Source organism: Protopterus annectens, chromosome 3.part0 (genome assembly GCF_019279795.1).
Source record: "Protopterus annectens isolate FY-2018-M chromosome 3.part0, PAN1.0, whole genome shotgun sequence".
NCBI lineage: Eukaryota > Metazoa > Chordata > Ceratodontiformes > Protopteridae > Protopterus > Protopterus annectens.
In genome coordinates this window covers 244,425,046-244,452,168 of record NC_056731.1, presented here as the reverse complement: position 1 = coordinate 244,452,168, position 27,123 = coordinate 244,425,046, and the positions used below count along the sequence as shown (strand labels likewise).

The 27,123-nt window shown below is 40.7% G+C and overlaps 1 protein-coding gene across 2 annotated transcripts in view; it reads right to left on the bottom strand.

Moving 5' to 3' along the window:
• LOC122796326 (reticulocyte-binding protein 2 homolog a-like) overlaps window positions 1-27,123 on the bottom strand; it is a 316,928-nt gene that overhangs the window by 26,525 nt on the left and 263,280 nt on the right. For both annotated transcript variants that reach the window (XM_044064720.1, XM_044064719.1), the window contains exon 4: window positions 13,790-13,864. In XM_044064720.1, the coding sequence (XP_043920655.1) occupies window positions 13,790-13,864 (75 nt within the window). The remainder of the gene's footprint in view (window positions 1-13,789; window positions 13,865-27,123) is intronic.

Sequence of the window (27,123 nt, the reverse complement as noted above, 5' to 3'; positions counted from 1 at the left end):
ACAGTGTCCAGTAATGGGATGCTGGAGAACATTAGAATTACTAATAAATGGACAGGCTTTACAATGTAGACAGTTGAGAATGTGCCTTTCCGTTGGGAAACAGGTTTCTTATCAAAGCCATCTTTGTTGCACAAAAGTCTCTAAGTTTTTCTTATTTTTGTATGTAAACCTTGGATTATCTCCTACGATTTTTCTTAGTTGATCGTCTGATGTAAGTATCGGCCAGAATCTTTTAATCACTTCCAGAATCTGCTTATTGTCCGTGCTATAAGTAATCATACAATTAGTTCTCTGATCACATTCAACACTACGACTAATGCCTTCTCTCTCATTAGGATTCAGCTTTGGAGAAAAGAAAGGTCGGCCTCTACCTTGTCTCAGATTTTCACGGTCATCCTTTAGGCCAAGATTTCTCCCCTTATAGCCTCTTGCCTTCAAGTTGGTACAAAGTTTCTCAACCTCTAGATCAAAATCTCCTTCCTGAGTGCATAGCCTTGAGGCTCTTACCACTTGGTTGTCATAGATGTTGTCAAAAATATGTGCTGGATGCATGCTTTGGTGATGCAGGTAATGGTTCTTCCATGTTGGTTTCCTATGAACCTTTGTGCTTAAACATTTTGTAGGGTGCAGTGAAATTTCAACATCTAAGAACTCAACTTTATTGAGTGACTGTTGTACTTTAAATTCAAGAAAATCAGTACTACCATTAATAAATGCAATAAAAGCATGTAGCTGATCATTGGTGCCTTTCCATAGAATGAAAACATCATCCACAAAACATCCATAATATTGTAGATGTTTCCATGGACTATCCTCATGGAGGAATGATGCTCTCTCCCAGGGTGCTACAACCAGATCAGAGTAACTGTTGGCACAGGGGGTGCCCATGTCTACCCCTAATGTTTGCAAATAGTTCTCCTCTCCATAGAGGAAGACATTGTTCTCTAAGATCAATTCTAGTAAGGGTAGAACCCATGTCTCTCATGGACAGGGGTAGTCAGTGTTGATCATAAACTCAATCTGCAAAATATGTCCATCCAACAAAGGAAAATTCTGGCAACTCTGGATTAACATGGCTAGCCTTGTAAGGACTCTAGGGCTGCTAGTCTAGTAACCTCCAACAAAACTATTAAGATATAACAAGGAAAATAAACAAAGAAAATGCAGAGATATTAGAAATATTTCAAAATTTTATAAAAATCTGTATAAATCAGAGAAATGCAAAACTCAAGAAAAATCACGAATGGAAATAATTATGGAAGAATTAAATAAGCAAAGGTTAGAGGTAGAGGAGGGTCAATTGTTAACAGGACAGGATGAGATAATAATGGTGATATATAACCAATCTACAGGAAAGTTTTCATGAATAAATGGTATTCCTCTGGAAGTCTGGAAACTAGAAGGGAAGAAAGTGATACAGATCTGGTAGGTTTTGTTTAAGAGTATTTTGAAAGAATGGGAAGCACTAACATCTTGGGAGGAAGCTCTGGTGGCTGCAATAACTAAAGATGGTAAAGACCCATCAGATCTAGTTTCATATAGACCAGTTTTGATTCTAAACCATGTCTATAATGGCTAAAAGAATGATAAAGGTGCCACCTCAACCGTCAGATACAGATCAATATGGTTTTGAGGGGAAAGCAAACACTTGACAACATTAACAGAACAATGATAATTCAGAGGGAAGCAGAATGTAAGAAAATACCACCATGGTTGGTGGGTCTTGTTGCAAAGAAAACATTTGACAGAGTAAGCCGGGATTTTATTAGAATGGCAATGGAATCACTTGCATTCCTTGACACAATAATAAGATTAATTGGCAGGATATATGACAGATTGGAGACAAACATTAAAGTGAGGGTTGGGTCCTCTCTGATAAGTTCTGGTGAACAATGGAATCAGGCAGGCAAGTCCTCTTTCTCCTCTCTTATTTGCATTATATTTAGGACCACTGCCAAGGAAAATTTAAGGGACTCAGAAATTTAAGGATATAATTGGTATGGTAATTGAGAAAAATTGGCTTTATTTGCAGATGATATTATTTTCTCCCTGATAAAACCAGAGAAGGACATCTCAGTGTTGTGGAACAGTCTTTTCAGGATATACAATTAATGAAGATAAAACAAACACTACACCTGTAAACTATGTACCCACACACAAACTGTTTCAGGGAGCGAGCTGAAGTAAATGGCACAGTTGGTTCCAATGCTCGGAACCGAGCCCACAGTCAAGGATTGAGTGAAGATTGACAATATCAGATCTATAATTCAAAGTGGAAATGGATGATGATGAAACTGGAGGGAAGCTCTAGAAATAAGGAATAAGTGGGATTCTGGATGTAGATCATTAAGGAGATTAACAATAAAATATGAATATTATATTCATAAAGTAGCAGAAAGTATTTGAAGAACTAAGCCAACACAAGAATGGAGAAAGGAGATTCTGCCGATAGGCATGACTGCACTTAAGGGTATAGAAAATAGGCAAGACATGGCAGGAATTTACTGGAGAAAACTGGCAGAGGAACCAAGGTATTGGGGGCAATTAGAAAGGGGAATGGGAAGAGGCCAACAATACATTTGGACTGCAGGCTAGAGACTGACTTCCCTACCAAGAATTGATAACAGAGTAAGAAAAAAAAAAGAACTGATAACAGAGTATAGGCAAACAGAAAGGGATTGGGGAATCCTAATTGAAAGACCAGCACTGGGTTGATCCTATACCAGAAGCTGCTGTATAAAAAGGGTAATTAGTAAAGTATATTAAATATTACATGATAACTACAGGAATCAATCAGAGGAGATTAGAAAAGATTTTGAAGAGAGACTGGATAAGCAATTCAGAAAGAAATAATGGGAGTATATTTCTATGTTTCCCAAATATACAACAAAGTCTAGAAGACTTAGGATTTTTGCTTGGATGTGTTTGTGTTTGCATAGGTATTTTTATACCCAAGCAAACTCCAAACAATTTTTCCTCAGATAGAGTGCAAATGCTGAAGAAGTGATGGGGAAGAAACAGGTAAATGGGAACATATTTTTTTGGGAGTGCAATGAGCTGGCAGGCTTTGAAAATCCCATGCAGACTACTGTTAGAAATACTGGGTGAGTAAATTAGTGTAACTAAGGAAATGTGTTTTTTAAGCTGGATACAGGATCTGAGTTTCCTAAACAATAGTAAGGCCTTGCTAAGTTTAATTCTGGAGGCTACCAAACAAGCAATTGCTATAAAATGGAAATCAAAGTCTAAACCAACTGTATTTGAAGTGGTGAATTTAGTAACAGAGATAAAAATGCAAGTGGGATCTTTTGAAAAGTGTGGGAGTAAATTACAGAGAAAAAATGGAATTGTGGGAACAATACATGCAAATAATGTTTTGCAGGAGGATTGCGGTTTAAAGGAAGGCAGGAATTGAGTGAGCTATGTAATATTGGACTGACAATGACTGTACAGAAGATTATATGTGATGTATGCATAATATATGAAACTGAGAATATGTCAATATGGGTTTGTCTTCATTTATAAAAATGCATAATCGTCTATGTCATAAGTGATGATTCAATAAAGATGATTAAGATTGGTAAAAAAAGTTTACAAAAATGCTGATCATATTCATTAGTTTTTATCTCTGTATATGTAAAATTTTTCTATCTGAAATGCAGAATTTTTATTACTGACAGAATTATATAAAGTAAAACTGTTTTTCCCTCATATAAATGGCATGTATGTGATTTGGTAAAACTGCTTTTCTCACAGTAACAGCATGTATTGGTAAAACTGGTGTCTCTGATACTGACAGCGTGATATTTTTAGGAATAGTATAAAAATTACAGATCCTGCAAATGCAGGAAGAAATAACAAGAATGTGCTTGCATGACATATTGTATTTTTAAATGACTAGCTTAACAGAACGGGCTTGTGTAAAACAAAAAGTAATATACTTCTGAATGTTTTCTAACACATGGCATCAACAATAGAGGCTTGTTGAAAAATTCTAAACAGTTGAATGTACACAGATATTTAAGCTAAAGGGAAATGGCTAACATGACAGAAAAAGTTACAACTATCCTATCAATGAAAGAACATTTTGGCATACTGAGAAATTACAGTTGTGTACACTTACCATAAATGTAGATGTTTGAGTGTATTCACTGTTGCAGTCATCACATTTGGGTTATTCTGCCAGGGGTAGTCCTCAGTCGGCCCGAATACCAGAGGCTTAGTATTTCTGCATTAGTTGCTGTCGCTCCAGGACTGACGTCAGGTTGTCAGTGGTATAAAAACAGGCAGCCGACGCCACATCAGTTTTTCTTGCCCTAACTGTCAGGAGCTCTCAATAGGGAGCTAGGTTATGGTGGAGGAACACCACCAGTAGAAGGTAAATACCAACATTTCCTTGAAAGGAAAGAGAGAGAGGACAATGGGGATGAAGGGAGGGGAAACCAGGACTGCAACAGTGAATACAAGTGAACATCTACATTTATGGTAAGTGTACACAACTGTACTATGTTCTTCGTGTTTCACTGTTGCAGTCATCAAATTTGGGTTGATTCCCAAAGTTATAGAAAAGGGTGGAGGCAGTCAAGAAGACTGGGGGCTGGGGGCTGGCTATGAAGCCCTGCAAGACTGTGGTGGCAAGGCCTGCCCTGGATTTGGAGAAGATAGGGAGGTGGTAATGCTTGTTGAAGGTATGAACAGATGTCCATGCTGCAACCTCCAGGATGTCCCTGGTGGGGACCCCTCTGAGAAGAGCTGCTGAGGTGGAGGTTGCTCTGGTGGAATGTGTCCTGACCTCCATTGGGGGTGTTTTCCCATGCTGTTTGTAGCAGAAATGGATGCAGTGTGCTATCCATTTGGAGATTGTTTGTTTGGATATGGCCTTGCCCTCTGCTCCTGCAGTGAAGCTGACTAGCAATTGCTTAATTTTTCTAAAAGATTTAGTCCTGTCCAGGTAGAATCTGAGCTGTCTGTGCACATCTAGAGAGTGCAGAATCCTTTCCCCCTTGTTTTGTGGGTTAGGGAAAAAGGTGGGCAAATGAATGGATTGGTTGAGAGCCACACTGGACACCACTTTAGGCATGAAGGATGGGTTAGTCCTGAGGGAGACCCTGTCAGCATGGAAAATGATGAAGGGCTCCACAGCCATAAGTGCTTGTAGCTCTGATACTCTTCTAGCTGAAGTGATGGCCAGAAGCAAGGCTGTCTTCCGAGAGAGAAATTTTAACTCTGCTGAAGCTGCAGGCTCAAAGGGGGGCAGGGTGAGCTTTTCCAACATAAAGTTAAGGTCCCAGGCTGGGGAAGGAACTCTTCTGGGTGCCCTTAAGTTGTTAGCCCCTCTTAGGAACTGCTTGATGAGAGGGTGTGAGAATAGCAGTGGCTCTGTGCTGAAAGGAGCAGAGATGGCTGCGGCCTGAATTTTAATAGAAGAGAAGGATAGACCCCTGTGTAGTAGGTCTGCCAGGTAATCCAGAATGAGAGGTAGGGAGAGCTGTGCTGTTCAAGTTCCCTTAGCCTGGGTCCATGTGCAAAACCTTTTCCACTTGTCAGCATAGGATGTTCTAGTGCTGGGGCATCTAGCCTCACGTATAACATCTAGAACTTGTTTACTTAGGCTGGCAACTTGAGGAGAGGTCAGGGAATAAGCCAGGCTGCCAGGTTGAGGGTCTGCAATTGGGGATGCATGAATTCTCCATTCCTCTGGGTCAGGAGTGCTGGGATCTGAAGTAGGTGCCATGGTGGCAGGGGTGACAGGCTGCGCAGCAGTGGGTACCAGTGCTGGCATGGCCACTCTGGGGCAATCAGGATTGCCCTCGGTTTTTCATCCTTTATTTTGAGAGCAGTACCCTTGAAACGAGGGGTAGAGGGGGAAATGCACAGACCTAGAGATTTACCCAATGGAAGGATAGAGCATCCACTTTCCAGGCCTTGCTGTGAGGTTCCCTGGTGCAGAATTTGCTGAGCTGATGATTGGAGTGGGAGGCAAAGAGGTCTACTTTCGGGGTGCCCCATTTTTGGGTTACAAGGGTGAAAGTTCTGAGGTCTAGCTGCCACTCATGTGGGTCTAGCAGGTTTCTGCTTAAGTTGTCTGCCACTGAGTTTAGAGAGCCTGGCAGGAATTGTGCTAACAGGTGTAGTTGCATGGCTGAAGCTGTGCGCCAAAGGGTCATGGTGAGCCTGCAGAGAGGATAAGAGCGAGTCCCTCCCTGCTTGTTGATATACCACATCACTGTGGTGTTGTCTGTTTTGATCAGTAGAGGCCCCGGGGAGAGTAGGGGTCTGAAAGATGTCAGTGTGTGCTAACAGCTAACATCTCTTTTAGGTTGATGTGCAGATGTATTTGATTTGGGCTCCATTGGCCCTGAATGCACCTGCCATCCAGGTGAGCACCCCAGGCATAGTCTGATGCATCTGTGGTGAGGGTCTGGGCGGTGTGGAGATGTGAGAAGGGAAGTCTCTTGTTGTGGTTGTATGCTGCTTCCCTCCAAAGAAAATCTTTCTTTAGACAAGGTATCATTGGTATAAGAGTTTCCAGGTCTTGAGAGTGCAGACACCAAAGGCTTTTTAGGTACCATTGTAGCTTCCTCATATGCAGTCTGGCATATGGAATGAGTAGAATGCAAGAGACCATGAACCCTAGAGCTTGCAGGATTTTCCTTTCGGATAACTGGGTTCTGGTGGCTAGTTAAGAGAAGCAGCCTGTCAGGTAGGCTTGTTTTTCTGGAGTAAGGAATGCCATCTGGGGTGCTGTGTCCAGGCTTGTTCCCAGGAATACAATTTTGTGTGTGGGGACTAGTTTTGATTTCTTTTCATTGATAGTATACCCCAGGGAGGTTCAGTAGGTCCTTTACAAAGGTCAGGTGCTGAAGCAGCTTTTCCTGACTGTCTGCCTGAATCAGGCAGTCATCTAAGTATGGGTAAATTTGAATCTGCAAAAAGCAATGGCGGGAGCCAGACATTTTGTGAAAACTCTGGGAGTAGTAGTTAAGCCAAAGGGAAGCATAGAGAACTGAAACTGCATAGATCCTGCCCTGAACGCAGGTATTTCCTGCATGATTCCCTGATTGGGATGTGTAGGTAGACCTCTTTTAGGTCTAGGGTGGCTAACCAAGAATCCTTGGAAAGCATACGTAGAAGCTGCTGGAGGGTGAGCATTTTGAATTTTGGTATCACCAGAAAGGTGTTTACAATGGATAGATTGAGGATGGGGCAACCATGTGCCATCTTTTCTGGGTACCAGGAAGAGTCTGGAGTAGAAACCTTGGCCAGTCTGTTCTGTGGGAACATGTTCTATGGCCCAAATAGAGAGCAGGGAAAGGACTTGCTTTTTGGCCTCTGCCCACTGGTTTGGAGGAAGATCTGGGAACCCTTTTGGGGTTGGCAGAGTGTGGAAATAAAATTTGTATCCCTGGGACACTATGTTGAGGACCCAGCGGTCGCTGGTAATGGTGGCCCAGTTACCTGCGTGGAAGGAGAGTTTTCCTCCTAGGGGCATGAGCAGGTGGGCAGAGGAAGGCAGTAAAAGTGTAAAGTCATTGTGAGTTCTTACAATAAGGGGGTGGCTTTGCACTCCCTGTTCTTGAAGAGGAGGAACTCCATTGTTTAGATTTCTGCATTTCCTGGGGCTGTTGTCTGGGGGGGGTCTGCTTCCCCTGGGTCTGGGCTGAACTGGCCTGGGGGGGCAGGAAAGGACCAGTGCTTGGAGGGGCAATGCCTACTGAACCTCGGTGGGTAAACATGTAAGAAGTCTTTAACTGTCTGCATAGATTTAGCTTTTTCTTCCATCTTTTTTAAGACCTCTTCTGCCTTGGTGCCAAATAAATTGTCTTTGTAAAAGGGTGCGTCCAATAATTTGGATTTGACATGTTCTGGCAAGCTCTGTTCCTTAAGCCAAGCATGCCTTCTAATGACAGAACTGGTGACTGCTGCCCTGCAAGATGCTTCTAGGGCATCAAAACCACATTATAAGGTGTGCTTAGTTACTTGACTTGTAGAATGCATTAACTCTTGTAACTCTTTACTTTCTGCACAAGCAGGAAAAGAAGACATTTTTTTGTTTAAGGAGTTCCATGGTATGTTGCTGATATTTCAGCATGTGGAACTAACAATTTAATGCTCTAATAGCAAGAGCAGCAGATGTGTTTACTTTTTTACCCCATTTGTTTAATGCTCGGGAATCCCTATCTGAGGGGGGTGGGATTCTTAGCTGAGGTTGCTTTGATTCCTTTAGGTTCCTGATGATGACCTCGGGGTCAGCAGTAGGATTTTTGAAAAGAAATTTGTGAGAGTCAGGGACTCTATAATACCTGTCAGGTTTCCTGAGAGCGGGAGGGAGGGTGTCAGGAGTTAAACTAGATTCCATGAAAACATCATCCACAACATCCAGGACAGGAGGAATGGCCAGAGGTCTGTGCTGTGGTAGATCTAAGAATTCCATGAGTCTCTGTTTAGACTGAAGATGGTCCTGACATTCCCACTGGTATGGTTTCCCCAAAGGAAAAGTCCTCAGGTGGAGAGGCTGAAGGGATGGATTCCTCTGCATCAGAATCCAGAGAGGGGTTGCATATCTTCATATTCAGATGCATCAGAGTCATCGGACTCCTGTTCAGATAAGATTACTGGGGACAAGTCTCTTTTTCTTTTGGAAGAGGTAGCCTGTCTTCCCCTAATAAGCATTATACAGTATTCCGCCATTTTAAGCATTTGAGACTGAGGCAAGAAAGTAGGTGCCTGAACTTGGGTCGTCGGTTTTTTGGGTGTGGTTCATACCCTGGGCCTTAGAAACTCGGTTGTTTACAAAAGAACTGAAGATGCAAAAGAAGTCATTGGTCTGTGCCGAGTATCGGTAGTACAAAGTACTTCCTTGGAAGCCAGTGCCAGCTCAGCAGCTTCGGACCATTCAAGGTCGAGACATCCACAGGATCCTTAGTCGAAGAGTCTCACGGCATACTCTCCGAAAGGGTCTCAGTAGCGGCCTGCAAATCCACAGAAGTGGGCATCACGGGCTGCAAAAGCGCCTCACTGAGGACCGGAGAACTGATGACTACCTTAACGGAAGCGTCTTCAGCAGTTTTGGACTTGTGTGGTCTGTCTCTGTCTTTATCCTTATGTTTTTTTGGAAGATCGGTAGTCGGATGGCTTACCGAAGCCATATCAGAATTTGAGGACTGAGAGCGAAAATATCTAGCTACAATAAGTGCCCGATGACATACAGTTCTGGCATTGAACAAAGCACAAAAGCGACAGTGGGGGACATCGTGGTCTGGCCCTAAACAGGTGATGCAGTAAGAATGGAAGTCTCGGTGTGATATTTGCTTTCCACAGGAGAGGCAATTGTTAACTTTTTCTGACATTGGTTAGAGCAAGAAAAAGGATCCCCAATGGGGTACTTAGCTTTATAAGACTTCAATTCGGAAATGAAAACTCAGGCAGTGGCCGACCGGCACTTGTGCGAACTGCTTCTGTGTTGGGCTCCTCGGCAAGAAAGACTGATGTAATGGCATTGGCTGCCTATTTTTATACCACTGACAACCTGACGTCAGTCCTGGAGCGACAGCAACAGACACAGATATACTAAGCCTCTGGTATTCGGGCTGACTGAGGGCTACCACTGGCAGGATAACCCAAATGTGATGACTGCAACAGTGAAACATGAAGAACATCTGATTTTTTTCTGGATGAGCAAGGGTAACACAGCAGAAAAGTTACAGACTATCAATGAAAGAACATTTCTGAAAGAACATTTCGGCCTGCTAAGAACTGTTTTTTGGGGGGGGGGGGGTTGAGATAAGGATACAGACAAAGAAGACTTCAGTACAGGAAAATAGTGTTTTTTATCGGACAAAGTTTTGAAACTATAAAAGTGGTTGTAGAATACTTTTGTGTGGACAGTTTGTAATCCAAGTCAGCCGAGGAAGTGCAGTGTGTCTGAAAGTATTCTATCTGTGTTATAAAGAAAAGGTTATAATCGCACAGTAGTGCTTGGTTGGCTTGTTTCAATAAATCTGTCAGCAATTACGAATATACAGCTGTACAGTCTTGTCTGTGTGACATGCTGTTAAATTCAATATAACAATTATTTGAAGTCATATTTTGAAAGTGTGTATGTATGTATGTATATGTGTGTGTGTGTGGGGGGGGGGGGGGGGAGTGCAGGTTAATCATATTGAAGAAGCCCATGATTACGGCAAAACCAATTTGTTCATAGCCTTGAGAGGAAAATAAAGATTACACTTTGTATGTTGGTTTGTTTTTTTCTGTTTTCAGTTATATATCTGAGACTAAACATTTACAAGTATCACACTTGAGGTTGTATTTCAAGACTGTACCTAAAATTGTGAAGTGCTTAGGGGTTTACTATCATGCAGAAATTAATTCCTCCTCAATGGTACAAGGGCAGGCAGAGCAAAAGAAGAGACTGCACTGAAGTGTCATGGTCATTCACAGGACTGGTGTTTGATCTGAGCTCTCCTTCAATGTTTTTTGCCATTTATGATTCTTCCAAAGACCTACAGTGACCTTGGTTTAGAACTTTAGTAATAAAAGCACGGATGAGAAGCTTATTTAGCTCCAGCTATGCACAGGTAACTATTTGGTCCTGTTGACCTTGACCACAGTTATACAGTGACATTCACTTCAAAGGCTACTTAGTTGCAAAGCAGTAAATTTTATTCTCAGCAGTCTGAAGGTTGTTTAGTATTTCTTTTTTTTTGGAAGACCCTGCAAAGATTAGCAATGTCTACTCTATATCAGGGAGTATTACACTTTCAGTTTGTGATGGTTTCTTTTGTGATAAGTCAGTTATTCTATGGCAGGATGACAAGGTAACCATTGCTTTTCAAATGGATTTAACTGCACTTGGAGAGAGTGAGGAAAGTGTCTAACAATATTTGAAAAGAGTACCAATGGCTTTTCATTCACGAAAAAGACTGTCTTTTTGTTATCTCACTGTACTGCAGTTTCAGCAATCATTTTAGAACCTTAAAGTGCATTTGCCTTCTGTCTAGTTTATGCTCTCAGGTTGTCATTATTTTTCCCCAGCAACCATAAACTTACTCTGAATGCCTATTTTTCTCTTTGTGCTAACAAGCCTTGGAAGTGAGGCAATCGGCTAAGCTGTACTGTTAAAGCAGAGGTTTCAGAGATCTCATCTCTGCACAAAAACCCAACCTCATTCTCAAACATATTCGGTTTCATTTTATACTTCATTTGCTTTCAGGAAAGTTACTGCCTTTTTCGCTGTGTGTCCACACTCACTGTTTATCTGGTGCTACAAACTGTGGTAATGTGGTGATGGAGGAAACAAGAAGGGCTGTAAAAAGCACAAAGACAGGGGAAATACACAACAATGCGCAGAACTTATTGTAAATGACATTGCTCACACTGAATGGACGCCACTGCCAACCTTTTGGCTGACAGGTTCAGCTCAAATCCCCCCCACTGACAGTCAGAAGGAAACAGCGCATATCACAATCCCTTGCAACCATTACTAGGGAACAGGGCATCAATGCACTTTCCAAGATCAAAAACACTGCATCAACAGGCCCTGTTAACAGCCCAGGATGTTTAATAAACAGCATGAAACATGAACTCTCTGGTCCACTTGAATCAATTTTCAAATGGAGCCTTCAGTCAGGTTTTGTGCCCAAGAAATGGAAGATGGCTACAGTCATTCCTCTGCACAAAAGAGGTCCAACCACTGATCCAAGTAACTACAAGCCCATAAGTCTTACCAGCCTAAGAATCATCATGAACATGATAAATGAGGACATAGGTAACCTGCAAACACATCACAGTTCGGCTTTGTTAAAGGAAGGCCATGCCTATGAAATCTAGTGGTTCTTTTTTTTTGGGGGTGGGGGGGTCAGCAAAGCATTAGATGAAGGTAAGACTGTGTGCACAGTTTACCTTGACCTGGCCAAGGAGTTTGGTACAATATACCACTCGGGCATTACAGACAAGCTCACTAATTTAGGTATAAACCCTTTTATCACCCAATGGATAGCCAACTGGCTCACTGATAGGACCCAGGAGGTGAAAACAGGTTAGGCCACCTCCATCAAGAGGTCAGTCACTAGTGGAGTCCCCCAGGGCTCTGTACTGGGTTCACTACTTTTTGGCATCTACTTCTCTGAAATGGAAGCAAATGCTGAAGGTCTGTGGTTTGCAGACATTGCATGCTGGGGGTTATCACTGACTCCCCTACAGACACTAGCATTCTTCAAGAAGGTTTATCTCCGATTAACATATGGTGCCAAATCTGTGGTCTTAAACTCAGTGCTAAGAAATGCATAATTATACCCTTTGGGCAGTCAACCATCCTGGTTAATTACAATGCTGATAATACACCCCTAAGAGTCGACCCAGTAGTCAGGGATCTGGGTACACATGTAGACTGTAGCTTTACTTTCGCCCACAACATGGCCACCAGTGGTAAGGAAATCCTTTTATTATGTTCAACTTATTAGTAAAGGCATGGCATCTAATTCCACTGCATTTCTCCCTTATTAGACTAGTCATAGAGTACAATGCTCCCTTTGGTATGTACCTGACCAGGCATATGTAGCAACTAGAGCAATTTCAGAGGTTCCTTACAAAAAGAATAGAAGGGCATAACAAACCTGCCTTATGCAGAGCACCTTAAAGTCCTTTCCCTCTACTCATTCTCCTATAGATTGCTGAGGGGTGATCTATGCCTGGCTTACAGGGCATCCACAAACCCCACACTTATAAATCTCCTACATATTTGTAAGTCAAAATATACCAAAAATACAGGGTCTAGGGACCTGAATTTCATCTGTGACTTAAACAGAACAGGCTTCACATTCGTGTGAAACTGAGTTCATCTGTTACCCACTTTAAGAGCAACCTTGACCAAAGGATGGGGAACAGGAAGTTTACACTGGGCCTGGCACCCACTTCCCTTGTGGACAGAGGTAGCTTATAAATGTCTGGCCCTCAATGTCCTACTTGGACATAGTATTACTGTCCTTAGCAAGCAAGGTATATTTTCAATATCTACTGAAAACATTCACTGGTGACTTAGGTGCAGCCCTGTTGTTAGCCATCTTAGCTGGTGCAAATTTTAACAAGGACCCCAACAATGTGTTAAAATTAAAGATGGCCCAGAATACCATATTTAAAGACAAATTATACAGCCTACAGTATAGCTTCTGATAACAATGAATGTCTCCAAACAATGTTACATTTAGTTCTTTATCACACTGAAAACATTTCCACATTCACCTGGAAATTATGCCCAAAACTCAAAACAGTCACAGCAGAACAGAAATGAGCACTTTCCTCTAAGCTCCACTCTTTAACTAAAAACTGCCTTTGTTATCCAACATAATTTCCTGCTTAGGCATTTTTACCAGTGCTCCATCCATGCTGATGGCTCCAACAATTAACTTGCTTTTAGAAAATGTACCTCTTTTTTCTTATGACGTTTAACAGTCATACACAATAACATTTGGGCTGACATTTGCAGGTTTATGGATTATCCTTGTGCTCCCTTATGTGCTAAGGAACTGTAACTACTGTTAGTCACTGAACACTGTCCCTGCCTCCAATGAGTGTTAAAACAGTTCAGCTAAGACATGCACCTTCTTGCAATGCACACGGTGACTTGCTGCTTTCTTAATCATGAGATTTCATCTACCACTAGCCTTAGTCTCTCTTGCACCATTCACATTTGGGATCTTTCCCTACTTGTCCTGAAATTAAAATCAGACTGTTTCCATTTTTTCTCATTACCACCAGCTGGAATATTTCGTGAGAATGTCCACCTTACCTTTGTCATCAGTGTCCCACTGCTCTCCTAGGGTTGACTGTATCCGCCCTTCTCTTGTCCTCCTTAAAAATGCATCTAATAAGCAAAATGAAAAAGAAAAATATTTTTGAAGTAAAACTTAATAAGTAATGATTTTTACATGGCAAAATTGCCAGCTACTCTAATGCCACTAATACAGAATGCCATGCAGGGTTTTCACAGCGGTGATGGGAATGAAAAGACTGGGATATGGAGGCTGGCTCAGAACAGTGGTAGGTATATACATTTTGAAAAAGGAAAATGATGTGGATGCATCACATATTTGGGTAAGCAATTAAGTGGCACAGATTAAGAAGGAGAGATGGGAACTGGACATGGCAGCTATATAAAGGGACACCAATTCAAGGTTGAAAGGTAAACTTGAAAAAATACTATGTCACAAAAAGGCCAGCTGGGATATGAACTGTGCCTGAGGCAGTGCTACCCTATAATTTGTTGAATGTGTTCAAAGCTGTTTGGGACAGAGACAGGAAAAAAATGGACAAGGGTAGAGAACTAGGATGCATGAGGGATATCTGCAACACCTCAGAACACTCATAGATCCCTGGGGATCTGTCAACATCATCATTCTGTGTGGTATAAGAATGTAAGATAAGCACATAATCAATAAACTATGGCAAGAGCTGTTAACAGAGCAGCTCTATAAAATAAAGGAATCTCATTTATACATTCACTATAGAGTGTCTCTGTACAGCCCCAATGAGGAACCCAGAGGTCTCGCCCAAACATATGAAGACACCACAAAGGAATTCCACTGCAAAACACCAAAGTTTATTCACCACAGCACACTCGCAATAAAAACATGCATAGATTAGTTGAGCTCAATTTGAAAAATAACTCATGCACTTTTGTCCCTATACTAAATGGGACTTCATCAGAATCTAAAATCCCTTACTGATTACACAAATATATAAGAAGTAAATACATAAAATAGCCACATGACCAACATGTACCCTATCAAATTAATATATAAATAAATCAAACATTTAAAGGAACCTTGTATAAACTATAATATAAATATCATCAATAAAGGCAAGTGGAAATATGCTCTAAATAAAATGAAGAATAAAAAAGCTGGATATACCTAACCAAATTTGCCTACATAAAAATAAGTTAACAAATGAGCTTTTCAGTAGTGCCTCAAAGCAAAATACATGAATACCAAATATGTTAAATAGTGCATTGCCCATAAATGTAAAATGTAAAATATTTAAGCAATAATTGACAATGTGGTGTGGTGAAGATTTACCTACGGTTGGTGAGGTTTAATCACGAGGGTGAAGCCCGGCCCGAGAGATTAAATAAAGCCAACCGTGGGTAGATTTCAATATACCACAACCACGGAGTCAGTTATTGCTATTATACAATGACATTATTTAAGAAAAAAAATACTTACTTTTCTTAAATAATGTCTTTGTAAAATGGCGCATTACTGTTCTTCCTCCGGTGGTGGTATATGCTTCCTTGTGTTGATGTACTGTGCATGCGTATGGGACTTGCGTTCCTACGCATACCCAGTACATCAATGCTTTGAAATGGAAGCAACTGAGAAAAAAAAGTCTCCATTGCTTCATTTTTTTTTTATTTTTTTTTTTATTTATTAAAAAAAAGTTTTTTGGACACTTTATACAAACGGAAAAAAGTCTGGGCGACCGGCCCTTTTTCAATTGGTATATTGTAGGATTTACAACGGGCATGCTGGCCAATCAGCATGCATGTTTTGGAATATTGATGGGGGGGGGGGGTCATTGTATAATTATGAATATCCAATTTAACAATTTAATAAATAAATAATGAATATACTCCTATAATTTAAAAAGTATATTCCTGTGCATCGTAAATGAAATATAAATATATTAAATATATCTGAATGTTATACATATGTTTTATAAATATAGTGTTAAAAAAATATATATAAAATGGAAAATTAGTCAAGTGTAGAACAATGCATTCTAAAAATTCACTTCCATCAAGAAAACTAAGAATCATAACTTTGCTGTCCTTAGCTTCAGGACTGAAACAATAGATGTGGTATCATAAACACCAGGGGGCATAGTGGCTTTCAACTTTAATTGCTAATATAATTCCCTATACTCAGTTTTAGTTTCCCTCAAATAAAGCTTGCAAAATGAATAATATTTTGAAGAAAAAAGAAAATTTGTCTCCCAAGACCACATAAGATTCACATAGCAAAGGACACATGACACTCCCATAGCTACACCTTCAATTTGTTTATACGTCTCACCTTCAAAAAATGAAATTACTGGAAATCTGACTACTGTGTAAAAAAGGAACCCTACTTAAGGCATCATTAAATAAGTCCAAACCCTGGTTCTTAGGAATACAAGTGAACAAATCCACAACATCTTGTTGTTGTTCTTTCGGCTTTTCCCGGTTGGGGTTGCCACAGCGGAACTCCGGTCCACTAATGATTGGCAGTATATTTTTAAGGTGCCGAGGTGCCAGCTTGATGCCCAACCTTCAACGAAGGCACGCCCATTCACGCATGTCTTTCGAGCTCCATTCGACCGCAGGGAGGACATGCAGACTCCACACAGAAGGCGCTCCAGCCGAGAATTGAACAGGAGAACCTCTTGCTGTGAGGCGACAACGCTATCGCTGCACCACCGCTTATGCAACAAATCCACATCATCTATTACACCTGATTTAGGGGATGAGCCCTTCTTTTTTCTTACCAACAAATCCACAACATCTATGGTAAGAAAAAAGAAAGGTTCATCCCCTAAATCAGGCGTAATAAAAAAGCCCCACAAATATTTTAAAATAGATAACCTGCTGAAAAAAGGGATTAAAATAACCTGTCAATATATACCTTGAGTGTATAGGTTTTTGAACCTTGGGCAGATACAGAACTTTTGGGATCCTAAATAAGGAAGATATAAAGGGCATTTTGTTTGACAAAAAGTGAAAAGTCATATAAGGAGTTAGACATAGTACCTTGAAACTGACAATCCTCATAAAATAAATCAATCTTTTGATAAAAGATATTAATTTCATTCCGTGATACCACGCTATAAATATTATTACATAAAATATCATGCACACGTCCAATACAATCAATAGTGTCAAACAAAACTACTCTCCCTCCCTTATCTGGTTTCATGACTCTAATATCTCTGTTAATCATGAGTGAATCCAACAATTTTTTCCCCCGAATTAGGGTTCCAAATATCTCTGTAGGAGTGCTTTGAAAAATGGTTATGAATATCAATCTCACATGCTTTTTCAAAAGCTAACACCAGAGGATGTGATGAAGGGTTACAAATATTTTGTTTCTTAAACTGATTTGTAACTGGTGTGGATTTGCCATCAAACTGAATGGCTAAATTCAGCTTCTCAGTGTAAAGCTTTATTTCCATTAAAAGATCCACTATATTCATGGATTTACTAGGAATAGAAGTGAATCCTTTTTTAAAAAGGTGAAAATTACCTGCACTAATCTGTACAGAACTGTAATTAAAACTTTAAAATGATCACGTTAATAAGATCCCCCCATACTCAGATATTATAAAATCCTGCTTAACACTACTATGAGCCTCTATTTCCTTTGTTTCCCCCATCCTGTTGCCCCAACTGTTGCGATGAGGTCTCAAAAGGGCAACCCAATCAGAATGGGTTGAAACCCTGTGCCAAGGATTGCCATTTTGTTGATTGGACTTCCTTGCTATCCTCCTGAGGGGGGATACTCCAGGGTCTGGTGTATAATGTGATTAATGATTATCAGAATGCATACCAGACTCCAAACCACCCTATCCACCTCATTCAGTAGGTCCTTAAGTGTTTCCACCTCAAAAACAAGATTATTGTCATTATAATTGCAATAAACCTTATGAGGCCATACCACTACTATTAGGAGGCCAATAGGCTGTATTCTCCTGATAATCCCTTGCATTTTTTTCCAGTTTTTTCTTCTTTCTATTTTTAATAATTTCCACTTGCCTATCAATCCTGCTAAAAATACTATCATATTTCAACTCGTGCATTAAAAACAATAAATCTTGTATGAAATGATTTAAATCATTAATTTCCTCTAATAACTCAGAAATAACATTATCATTAATGTTTTATCATGACTTGCAACAATTCTAAACCTTGTTCATTAAACAGAAAAGGCAACTTATCGAAAAATTCAGAATCATGCTTAATCCCCTTGGGAAACTTAGCATATTTTAGTCTCTTGGGCACCCAGTTATGTCTCATTCATTAAATGAAAAAACAGTTATCCAACTGTAACTTTTTACTGTAGTTTATTTTTTCTCCAAAATCTCCAGATTTACTTCAACTGTACAAATATCAGTCACATTAGATAAAGGAATGCTTCCTGGTAGGGAGCAGGATCTGCATACCCAGTCATTAAAATCAAACAAAATGCTCTGAGAACCAACCACAAGAAGGTCCTTATTGATTAAAAGATGAACAATCATTCAGTGAGGGCTAACAGGTAAACAGCCTCCTCTGTTAAAACACTCAGCAGAACGTAAAACCTTCTTATCAGCATTACGCCCCATATGGGAAGGATGGGTTGACTGCATCAACATTCCCTTTGGCACAAACAATGCCCCCCTCACACTATCAAATCAACAACAATACCCTAAGTGCCCATGAAGTGGTAAGGGACCTGGGATCACAAGATGACTGCAACCTTAACTTCGACCACTGTGTCTACTATAGTAAGGAAAGCTTTCTATGTAGCACAATTGATTAGTAAAGGCGTCGCCTTGAGAGCAAAAGAAGTCTCTGTTTGGCATGTACCATACTAAGCACCTGCAGCAATTAGTGAGACCTCAGGGGTTTCTAACAGAAGATCAAGGGGCTCCATCCAGCATGTGCCTTAGACAGTCTGAGTAAAGTCCCTTTCACTATACTCTGTATTGTACAGATTTCTTAGGGGAGACTCATGCCTGGCCTACAGAGCAATCCAAAACCCAAACCTAATGAACTTGCTGCATATTTGTAAATCAAATGGGTCTAGGGCTACCACTTCCAGGGACCTAAATATGGCCTGCAACTTAAAATAGGACATGCTGGAGGACAGATTTATCTCCCAGCAACTGCCGCATCTTTGGAACAGGCTACCAATTCATGTGAAACAGAGCACCTCTATGACACTGTTCAAGAGGAACCTAGACGAGTGGATGGGGCACCGTAAATTCTTACAGGGAATACAGCCCACAGCTTCCCTGGAAATGGGTAGTCATCATTAAATGCAATCTTGGGTACTGACTAGCATATCTATGGTATTACATTGGGATGAAACGGCTAGGCTTAAAATGACCTCCAGGTCAATAGCCTAGTTATCTCTCCTATGATATCTCGATCAGAAATATGAGTTCCATAGAATGAGTCTGAAAGTTGTGTGTTCAAATGTTGTGTTAGGGAGTTAATTGTTCCAACAACTTTGTTGAATCACTCGAACCACTGAAACAACTACAGCATAGTGGGCTTAACACTCTACCGCTGGGTGGTAAACCCAACAACCCAGAAACAGTTTACTGTATGGCCTCTGGTTCAATAGTTTAGGCATAGACGAAAAACAGATGAAACTGTCTCTGTACAGCACTTATGCACACACCCTGCAGAGCCCTTACCAATCCTGCCTAGCTAATGTTCCTTTATTAATATTCCATGCAGAACTGGTACCGATCTACTGTTTTTGCTTCTAATCTAAATGACAGACTCTGCTAGGCTGCCACAAATTTTATTTAATAAAGTAGTACTTTTCCCACATATTTATTACACATCACCATTCAAACTGTATCATGTGCAACTCTGTTCTGGTACTCTTCCATTTGAATGAGGTGGGTTGACTACATCCATTTCAACTGTTTTTGTCTGACACATGCATGTTTTGATTACTCACTTTTCCCCTTATTAATGCTTCTGTAGAAGGGTCTTCTGCACTGAGAAGGCTTCAGGTATTTCACACCCATGATGCCTCCCCTTTAGATGAAATAGAACCTCATTGGTTTTCCCATCACATTCATGAACTTCATTACAACTAATACGTCAACACATGCAATAACTGAAGGGTCCCATGCCCACTTAATGACAAGTGCCTCTTCATCAAATGTGCAGCTTGTGTTTTGTGCGCTTGGGGCATCATTTTACAAGACTGAACTGGGTATGTTCTTTCACAGCTGTACAGATTTCCATAATCTATATGTTCTATCCATCCTTCCCAATTGTCTTTAATGATCATCCATCATGTAATGCCCGCTCTCCCCTTCACTTTCCCTGCTTCCCATTTACATATCTGGAAGAAATACTGGCATTTTAGGTATTATTTCTTCAGAACTGCACCACTGCTCACTCACTTTTTTATTTACTTATTTTTATTTTTCTTGGCATAATACCCTGTATTGGCATAATACCTTGTATTAAACATTATGTTATGTAACCACTACATTACACAATGCTTCCTTTTGCAGGCTTGTCCCTCAGTGACAAACTCAGTCTGACGTTTTCCTTTCACAGTTGTTCAATTGATTCATACAAAGGTGGACATATTTATACGTTTGTGGTGCCCTCTCCTGTTTTGCCTTTCTGTGTTCTAACACCCTAGCAGTATCCATCCCAATGAACATCTTCTAAGGTACAGCCCAATGTTCTAAAATCCACTCTTCTACGGCTTTTCACCCTAGAAGTCAGATGGTTATAATCTGTTAAGCTGTGTTTACTGTGCTCAGCAGTTCCTCTAACTATGGTTTCACCAAGTGCCACGTTCAGCTTTACTGAAAGACAATGCACAACTGCCTTTGTAAGGAAAGCTGTCCCAGCACCTGTTCTAAGGACCATTCAGAGTGTTTGTCTTTTCCTGAAGCCATGTACACTTTGTTAGTTTTCTTCTGGCATTCATAGAATATTCATGACATTTATCTCTCTTCTCACATATAACACCATCTTTTCTATTTACTTTTGTCTTCTGACTACATAAAACTTTGCCATTAGTATAGCTTAGACACACTAGTCAGTACAGCACCGGTCCATTTCAGTCATAACATCACAGCATGCCTCGGTATGATGAACTTCCAGTGTGTAATTTTATTTCTCAGACTCCTGTATAATTTCAGCATTTTCTTCTGCCTTGTTCACTGCAATGACGCCCCTCCACTGCCTGTTGTACTCAATGAAAACTCTATGACTGCCTATTTCCTTGTTACAATCAATAATCTATCTCCTTTACCTTTATTTATTTTTTTCTTGTTTTGATTACTTTTGCCCTTTGGCTTGTGAGTGCCATTTTCTTTGTGTTTACACTGCGGCAGTCTTCTGTCATCACCACCTTGCGAAAAGCAGTTACTGTTTCATTACACTGAGTATGTAAAGATTTACACCACATCTGAAACACAGTTTGAAGACACCGATTCTACCCCAAACTTACCAAAGCTTACCTCCTTTCAGTGTGTTATGCCAAATGGAACAAGTGGCGCTGGCTTAATATTAGCACAAGACTTCTTAAAACTAAGACTAACTGGAAAGAAATCTCACAGATGGAACTCTTACATATACAACTGCAAGAGATCAATCAGAATTCAACATTAGAGTGTATAACAGACTGCTTTACGTGCTACTGCAGGCCATGCAAATTACTTTAGTCTTACTACTGCAACCAAAAACAATAAACAATAAAACTATCTTAGTGGAGGGACTTCAGTCACCCAAACATATTAGCAAAAATTACCATAAAAACAATTAACACACAAAATAGTACTGGATTTCATTAATCAGCACAGATTACAGCATGGTTTTCAGTGCCAAATCAAGGACAACAAATTATTTGATAACGTCAAACTGTTTCTAATCAATCTACCCACCAGTCTTCACTTCACTGCTAAACACTGGCCATAACATTATTGTATTTAAACTTAGAATTGGCACTGAAAACTGGGGAAGGTCCTGGAAGGGGAAATCCCAGCCTCAAATACTGATAATCCATGACTAAATGATTTAAGATGTAAAACTTCCAGCAATCAAGGTAGTTAGCTCTGGGTTTTGGCCAGTTATCCTGGTCTGTTCCATAGACCCGATCAAAAGGTCATAGACCTTGCCAATCTCAGGGGCAGTAGAAAACTGTTCCCAATTAAATACATCCATAGATTTAGCCAGCATTTGGGAAAAAGAAACATCTGTTTGGGTTCTTGTATCTATTCATCATTAGGGAAACCGAATAATCCAACTCAGATAGGTCAGAACCCTCTGACATATGAACCCTTCAAAATCAGGATCCATAGCAGAAAGACTGAAGGTAGAAGCACTGGTGTTACTATTAACCCGGGTATGCACCCTGCAATCAATTGCTTGTACAATGGATCTAGCAATAGCCACCATCTAGAGAAAACTGAAAGAGACAGCTGGTCAACTATATGGTGGGTTTTATTTTGCCTCTTAGCATGCACTACACTAGTGGGAGACTCCCCAGGTGGAAACTTATCAACCCTGGCAATGGATTCTCACCCCTGACTTTCCTTGCTCCAAAAGAATGTGATTTTCCTGTACCTGAACCAGTCAACTCAACAGCCACATGGGATGTGTCTGGCTCTCCTGTCATGCACAGTTATGGTACAAAAAACACAGCAGGGGACCTGGAGGTAAAAAAAAATAAAAAGGCGAGTGGTCTGACAGCCTGCTGTTGGCTGAGGCTACTGCAAAGTCAGAAGCCATGGGCTGAGGTACATTTTTTGTTTTATTTTTATGTTTTTTAGGTAGATGGGGGGCACAGTTGCAGAGTCTATCAAGACAGGATAATTGCTGAGCATAATAATAGCGGAAAGCAACCCCAAGTTGGAGCTGGAGGCATCCCTCCTCCTTTGGCTGTCTCTACTCCAGGATGAGCGCAGTATCTGCTGGATCTGGAAGGCATTGGAGCTCTGCTTTGAATGGGTTCCATTCACGTGATTGAAAACCGAAAATACCGAAACCCAAAATGTGGAAACCTCACCATATTGAAAATTTAAATTTGACCCTTCTCCATTGTTATGCGATCCTGGAGATGATGTATATAATAAGCAAAAGGTGTTGAGGGGGTGCAAGGAGGGTCTTGCTTCTTGCATTAAATAGGTTTTCAATATCTTGAGTTTTCTGTATTATGACTTGTATCCACCTTGAACTGCCATTCAAGCTTCGACTCTTGTTGTGATACTCTAACCTATGCCAGGGACTGCATGGAAGATCCTTCCATCAGTCACCACAAGAGTAGCCCTTAATTACTGCCATCATTTCTGGTCACAAGGCAGGCCAAAATCTTCTTTCTATGGCATCATCAAATGGCAGGGTTGAATCGCTGGCATTTACCAAAGTGCTTGGTGGCATTCCCCTGCCCAAGACAATAAAGGCAATGCCAGTGGTAGTCATGGCTGGTAATTTGATGGCTAGACACTTTGCTGATTCATCAGACATGATTATTTAATTTATTTACATATTTGATAACCAGGTAGGTGGACTAATCTACCATCCCTTTTCAGCTATGGTCCTGGCCAAAGATATTATAAACAAAGAACCATGAGTAACACAAAAATGTTGGGTACAAGCACACTCAGGTCATCATCATCATATCAGTCCCCCCTCTTCTCATTTTTTTCTGCATGGAGTTGGGGTGTCTTGTCAACTGTCACCACCTATCTCAATTCACTCCCACTCTACTATCTTCTTCAACAGCCATGCCTGACTATCATAGGTCTTTCTCTCATACAATCCATCCATCTCTTGGCTGGATGTCCTTGTTTTCGCTTACCTACTTCTTGTTTCACTACAATCTTTTTCACCAAACTATTGCCTATTTTCCTTCATGTGTCTGAACCACTGAAATCTATTCCCTCTGACCTTCTCTGCAATGGAAAGTAGTTTGGCTTCTGCTCTGATGTTGTCACTTCTTCATCTGTAATGTAGTATGCATAATACTACCTATTTCAAGTGCTTCATCTTTATCACCTCTAGATTACTAAATGTTAGAAACTGTTACTGAGCTGTTCCCTGTGGTCTGCTGGTCCAGGGTTTGATTCCCTCAGCCTCTACTACCTAGGTGACTCTGATCAAGTCCTGGGCTGAGTCTGAAAAGGTCTCAGGAGATCAGTGCTCTACCCTGTAAATAAATACATATATAAATAAATTCCTCATCTGCTTTGATTTTACTGCTCACGTTTCTGTACCACTGACACTGTGCCGGATGGCTGCAGCACCTCTGACTCTGGCTTTGACATCTTCATACAGATTTCCCTTCTCTACAATCACCCTTCCAGATACTTCAAGCTGTTAACCTGTTTGACTATTTTCCTTTCTGTCTCAGTTTTCACCTTTTTCTGATATTCCCCATTTACTACCATGACAATTGTCTTGTCAGTACTCTGTTTCATCCCATATGCCTTCAGGTTTGCATTCCTCTCCCCTACCATTTGCTGAAGTCCTTGTTTAGAGTCTGTTTGTTATGGTGCATCCTCTGTATACAGCAGCTTTGTTTATTTGACCCCTCCGGCCCGCTTGCTAATGTAGTCCATCACCATGAACAGCAGCTGTCACAATCTGAACTCTGATACACACACACTCCCAATGGAAACCCTTCTGTGAGTCTGAAAATTGTTTGTACTTGTGTCATTGGGGCCTTGTACACAGCCTACAGTAATTCTACCAATATTTGTGGGACTATGAACCATCACAGGACTGGTCAAATCAGCTTTCTTGAGACCTTGTTATATGTCTTCTCCAAGTCTACGAATGCTTAATTGGACGCTTTTCCTCATCTCCAGTTTCTTCTCCACTATATGTCTCACTGCACACATTGGATATGTTGTGCTGCATCCTTATCTGAATTCAAACTGCTCATATTTAATCTTACTTTCTACTACTCTGCTTATTTATTCATAAAATCACCCTCTCCAGCGTTTTCATGCAGAGAGACAGAAGTCTGATACCTCTGTAGTGCCCACAGTTGTGTATATCCTCTTTGTTCTTGAACATTGGCACTTGTATGCTTATTCTCCAGTCATCAGGGATACGCCTTTCTCTCCATATTGTTATGAATACACTCAGGAGCCATTTCTCCAATACTACACCCAACATCTTGATCATATTTGCCATGACTTTATCTAAGCTTGCTGCTTCCCCCTAACTTAATTTCTCTTAGTGCTTTTTCTTACTTCTTCTACGGTGGGTTCTTCTTTCTCTTTCATCACAGGCTGTGCATAGGGCTATACAGCTTCTGTGTAGTTTTATTCATTCAGAAGTTAATGGCAGTACAACTTCCATCTGCATTCGTGTCCTGTGGATTAATAAGCAGAATGTTGCTGGCATCCCTTATTAAGGGTGTCTGATAACTATCTTATTTACTGAGCTGTCTTTGCTTTGCAACCTGACAGAGTTTCTCTATGTCATCTGCTGATTCAGTTTCCTGAAGTTGGTAGTGTCTCTGATGCCCTGTTCTTTGCTATTGCAACTGCTTTCTCATATTCTTTCTTAGCCTAGTCCATCATTTCTATCTCCCATGGTTTCCTGCACTCCTTCTTTCTTTTGATAACTTCCTGGACACCTGCATTCCACCACAGCTTTCCTATTCCAACATATTTCTTTACCTGGCTCAGCCTCATATCTCTTCTACAGACTTCATAAAGGCTGTTTTGAGATGCTGCCATTCTTCTTCAGCTTTACCTATTACGTCTTCTTCCTGAGGTGCTACAGCTCTGAGTATTTCCTTGAACTCTTGTGCTTTCATGCCAGTCAACTTCCAGGTCTTCAGTCTAATCTCTTTTGACCTTACAGCCTTCTTTGACCACTGCTTACAGCTGATTGTGGCCACCAGTGGTTTGTGTTGTGGGTTGAAGGTTTCACCAGGGATGACTTTGCAAATTCTACTTCTATTTCAATGCTATAAGGAAGTCCACCTGAGTTGTATGTTGACCACTCTTGTTTGTAATCTTGTGACTGTCTCTCTTGGTGAATCATGTGTTGGCCCCCATCAAGCCATTTGCCAGAAATTAGACTGGCCCCTCCTTCTTTATTGCTGCTCCACCCATGTGGACCTTGGCAGTCCTCATACCCTGTTCTCTCTTTCAGTATTCAGGTCTCCCATTATCAGCACTAATCCATGTTATCCTGCTTTATCTAAACAGGTTCTGCAACTGCTGCCTGAATGCACACTTTTCCTCCCCTCACAGTCCTGGTGTAGGGCCTAGGCTGAGATTATGAATTCTGCTCTAACTTTAAACTGGAGTCTGACTGTCATGCATCTATCACTAATTCTGATGACATCCCCCACTGCCTTTGAAAGACTCCCTCTCACTACAATTCCCCACCACTTTTTTTAGCTTGTCTTCCCCCTGAGTAGTAGATTCTGGATATGCTAGAAACTGTAAAGTCATATGTTACTATCTAAATATTTTTCCGAACCACCCCTTTCTACATCTTTTTTCCCAATTAACAGAATGGTCTACTTCATCTTGGTCCAGATTTTGAGCAGTAGATACAACTGTGTTTCCATTTTGGAAAAAAAAATGCCAAATGTTGGACAGCATGAAATCTCATTTCTTCTGCATGACTACAGAGAGAATTAATACCCCAGGACCAGAAAATGGTTATTCTGAAGCAAGGAAGAGGGTCCGCTTAAAAATAACAAAATCTCACAGCTAAAATGCTGGGGTAGTACAATGGTACAGCAGTTAGCATTTCTGCCTTACGGCACATGACTCTCCAGTCTACTGGCTGGGGTGTGTTCTGTGCAGAGTCTGTGTGTCCTTCAAGCATTATTGTGGACAGTCAACAGCTGCTTTGCTTTCATCCCACATCCCATAAAAAGTAAGGTAGCTGAACAATGATTCTCTAAATTGCCTGTGTGTGTGTGTGTGTGTGTGTGTGTGTGTGTGTGTGTGTGTGTGTGTGTGTGTGTGTGCATGCCTGCATTTGTGCTTGTGTACGTGTCCCGGGGTAGATCAGGATACTGTTCAGAATTAGTTTTCTGCATTCAACCTGCTGAGTGCTGGATAGGTTCCACTTCTCCTGTGACCATGAAAAAGCTAAAACAGGTATCACAGTATGAATTAAGTTACTGTGTTTACCAAATGGTACTCTATCCATCCCAAGGAGCCTAGTTAGCTACAAATCCACACAGACTGCTCAGAAGACAGTCCAGAGCTTATCTAAGCAATCATGTTGGTTTGTGATTGATTCTGCAGTTTTCTAGTATGAGAATACTTACTTTAAGTTATACTTTATTTTTACCACTATTTTTCACTGTTTGTAGGAAGAAAGGGATAGCCTGTAGACAAAAAGATTTATGTTGATTTACCCTC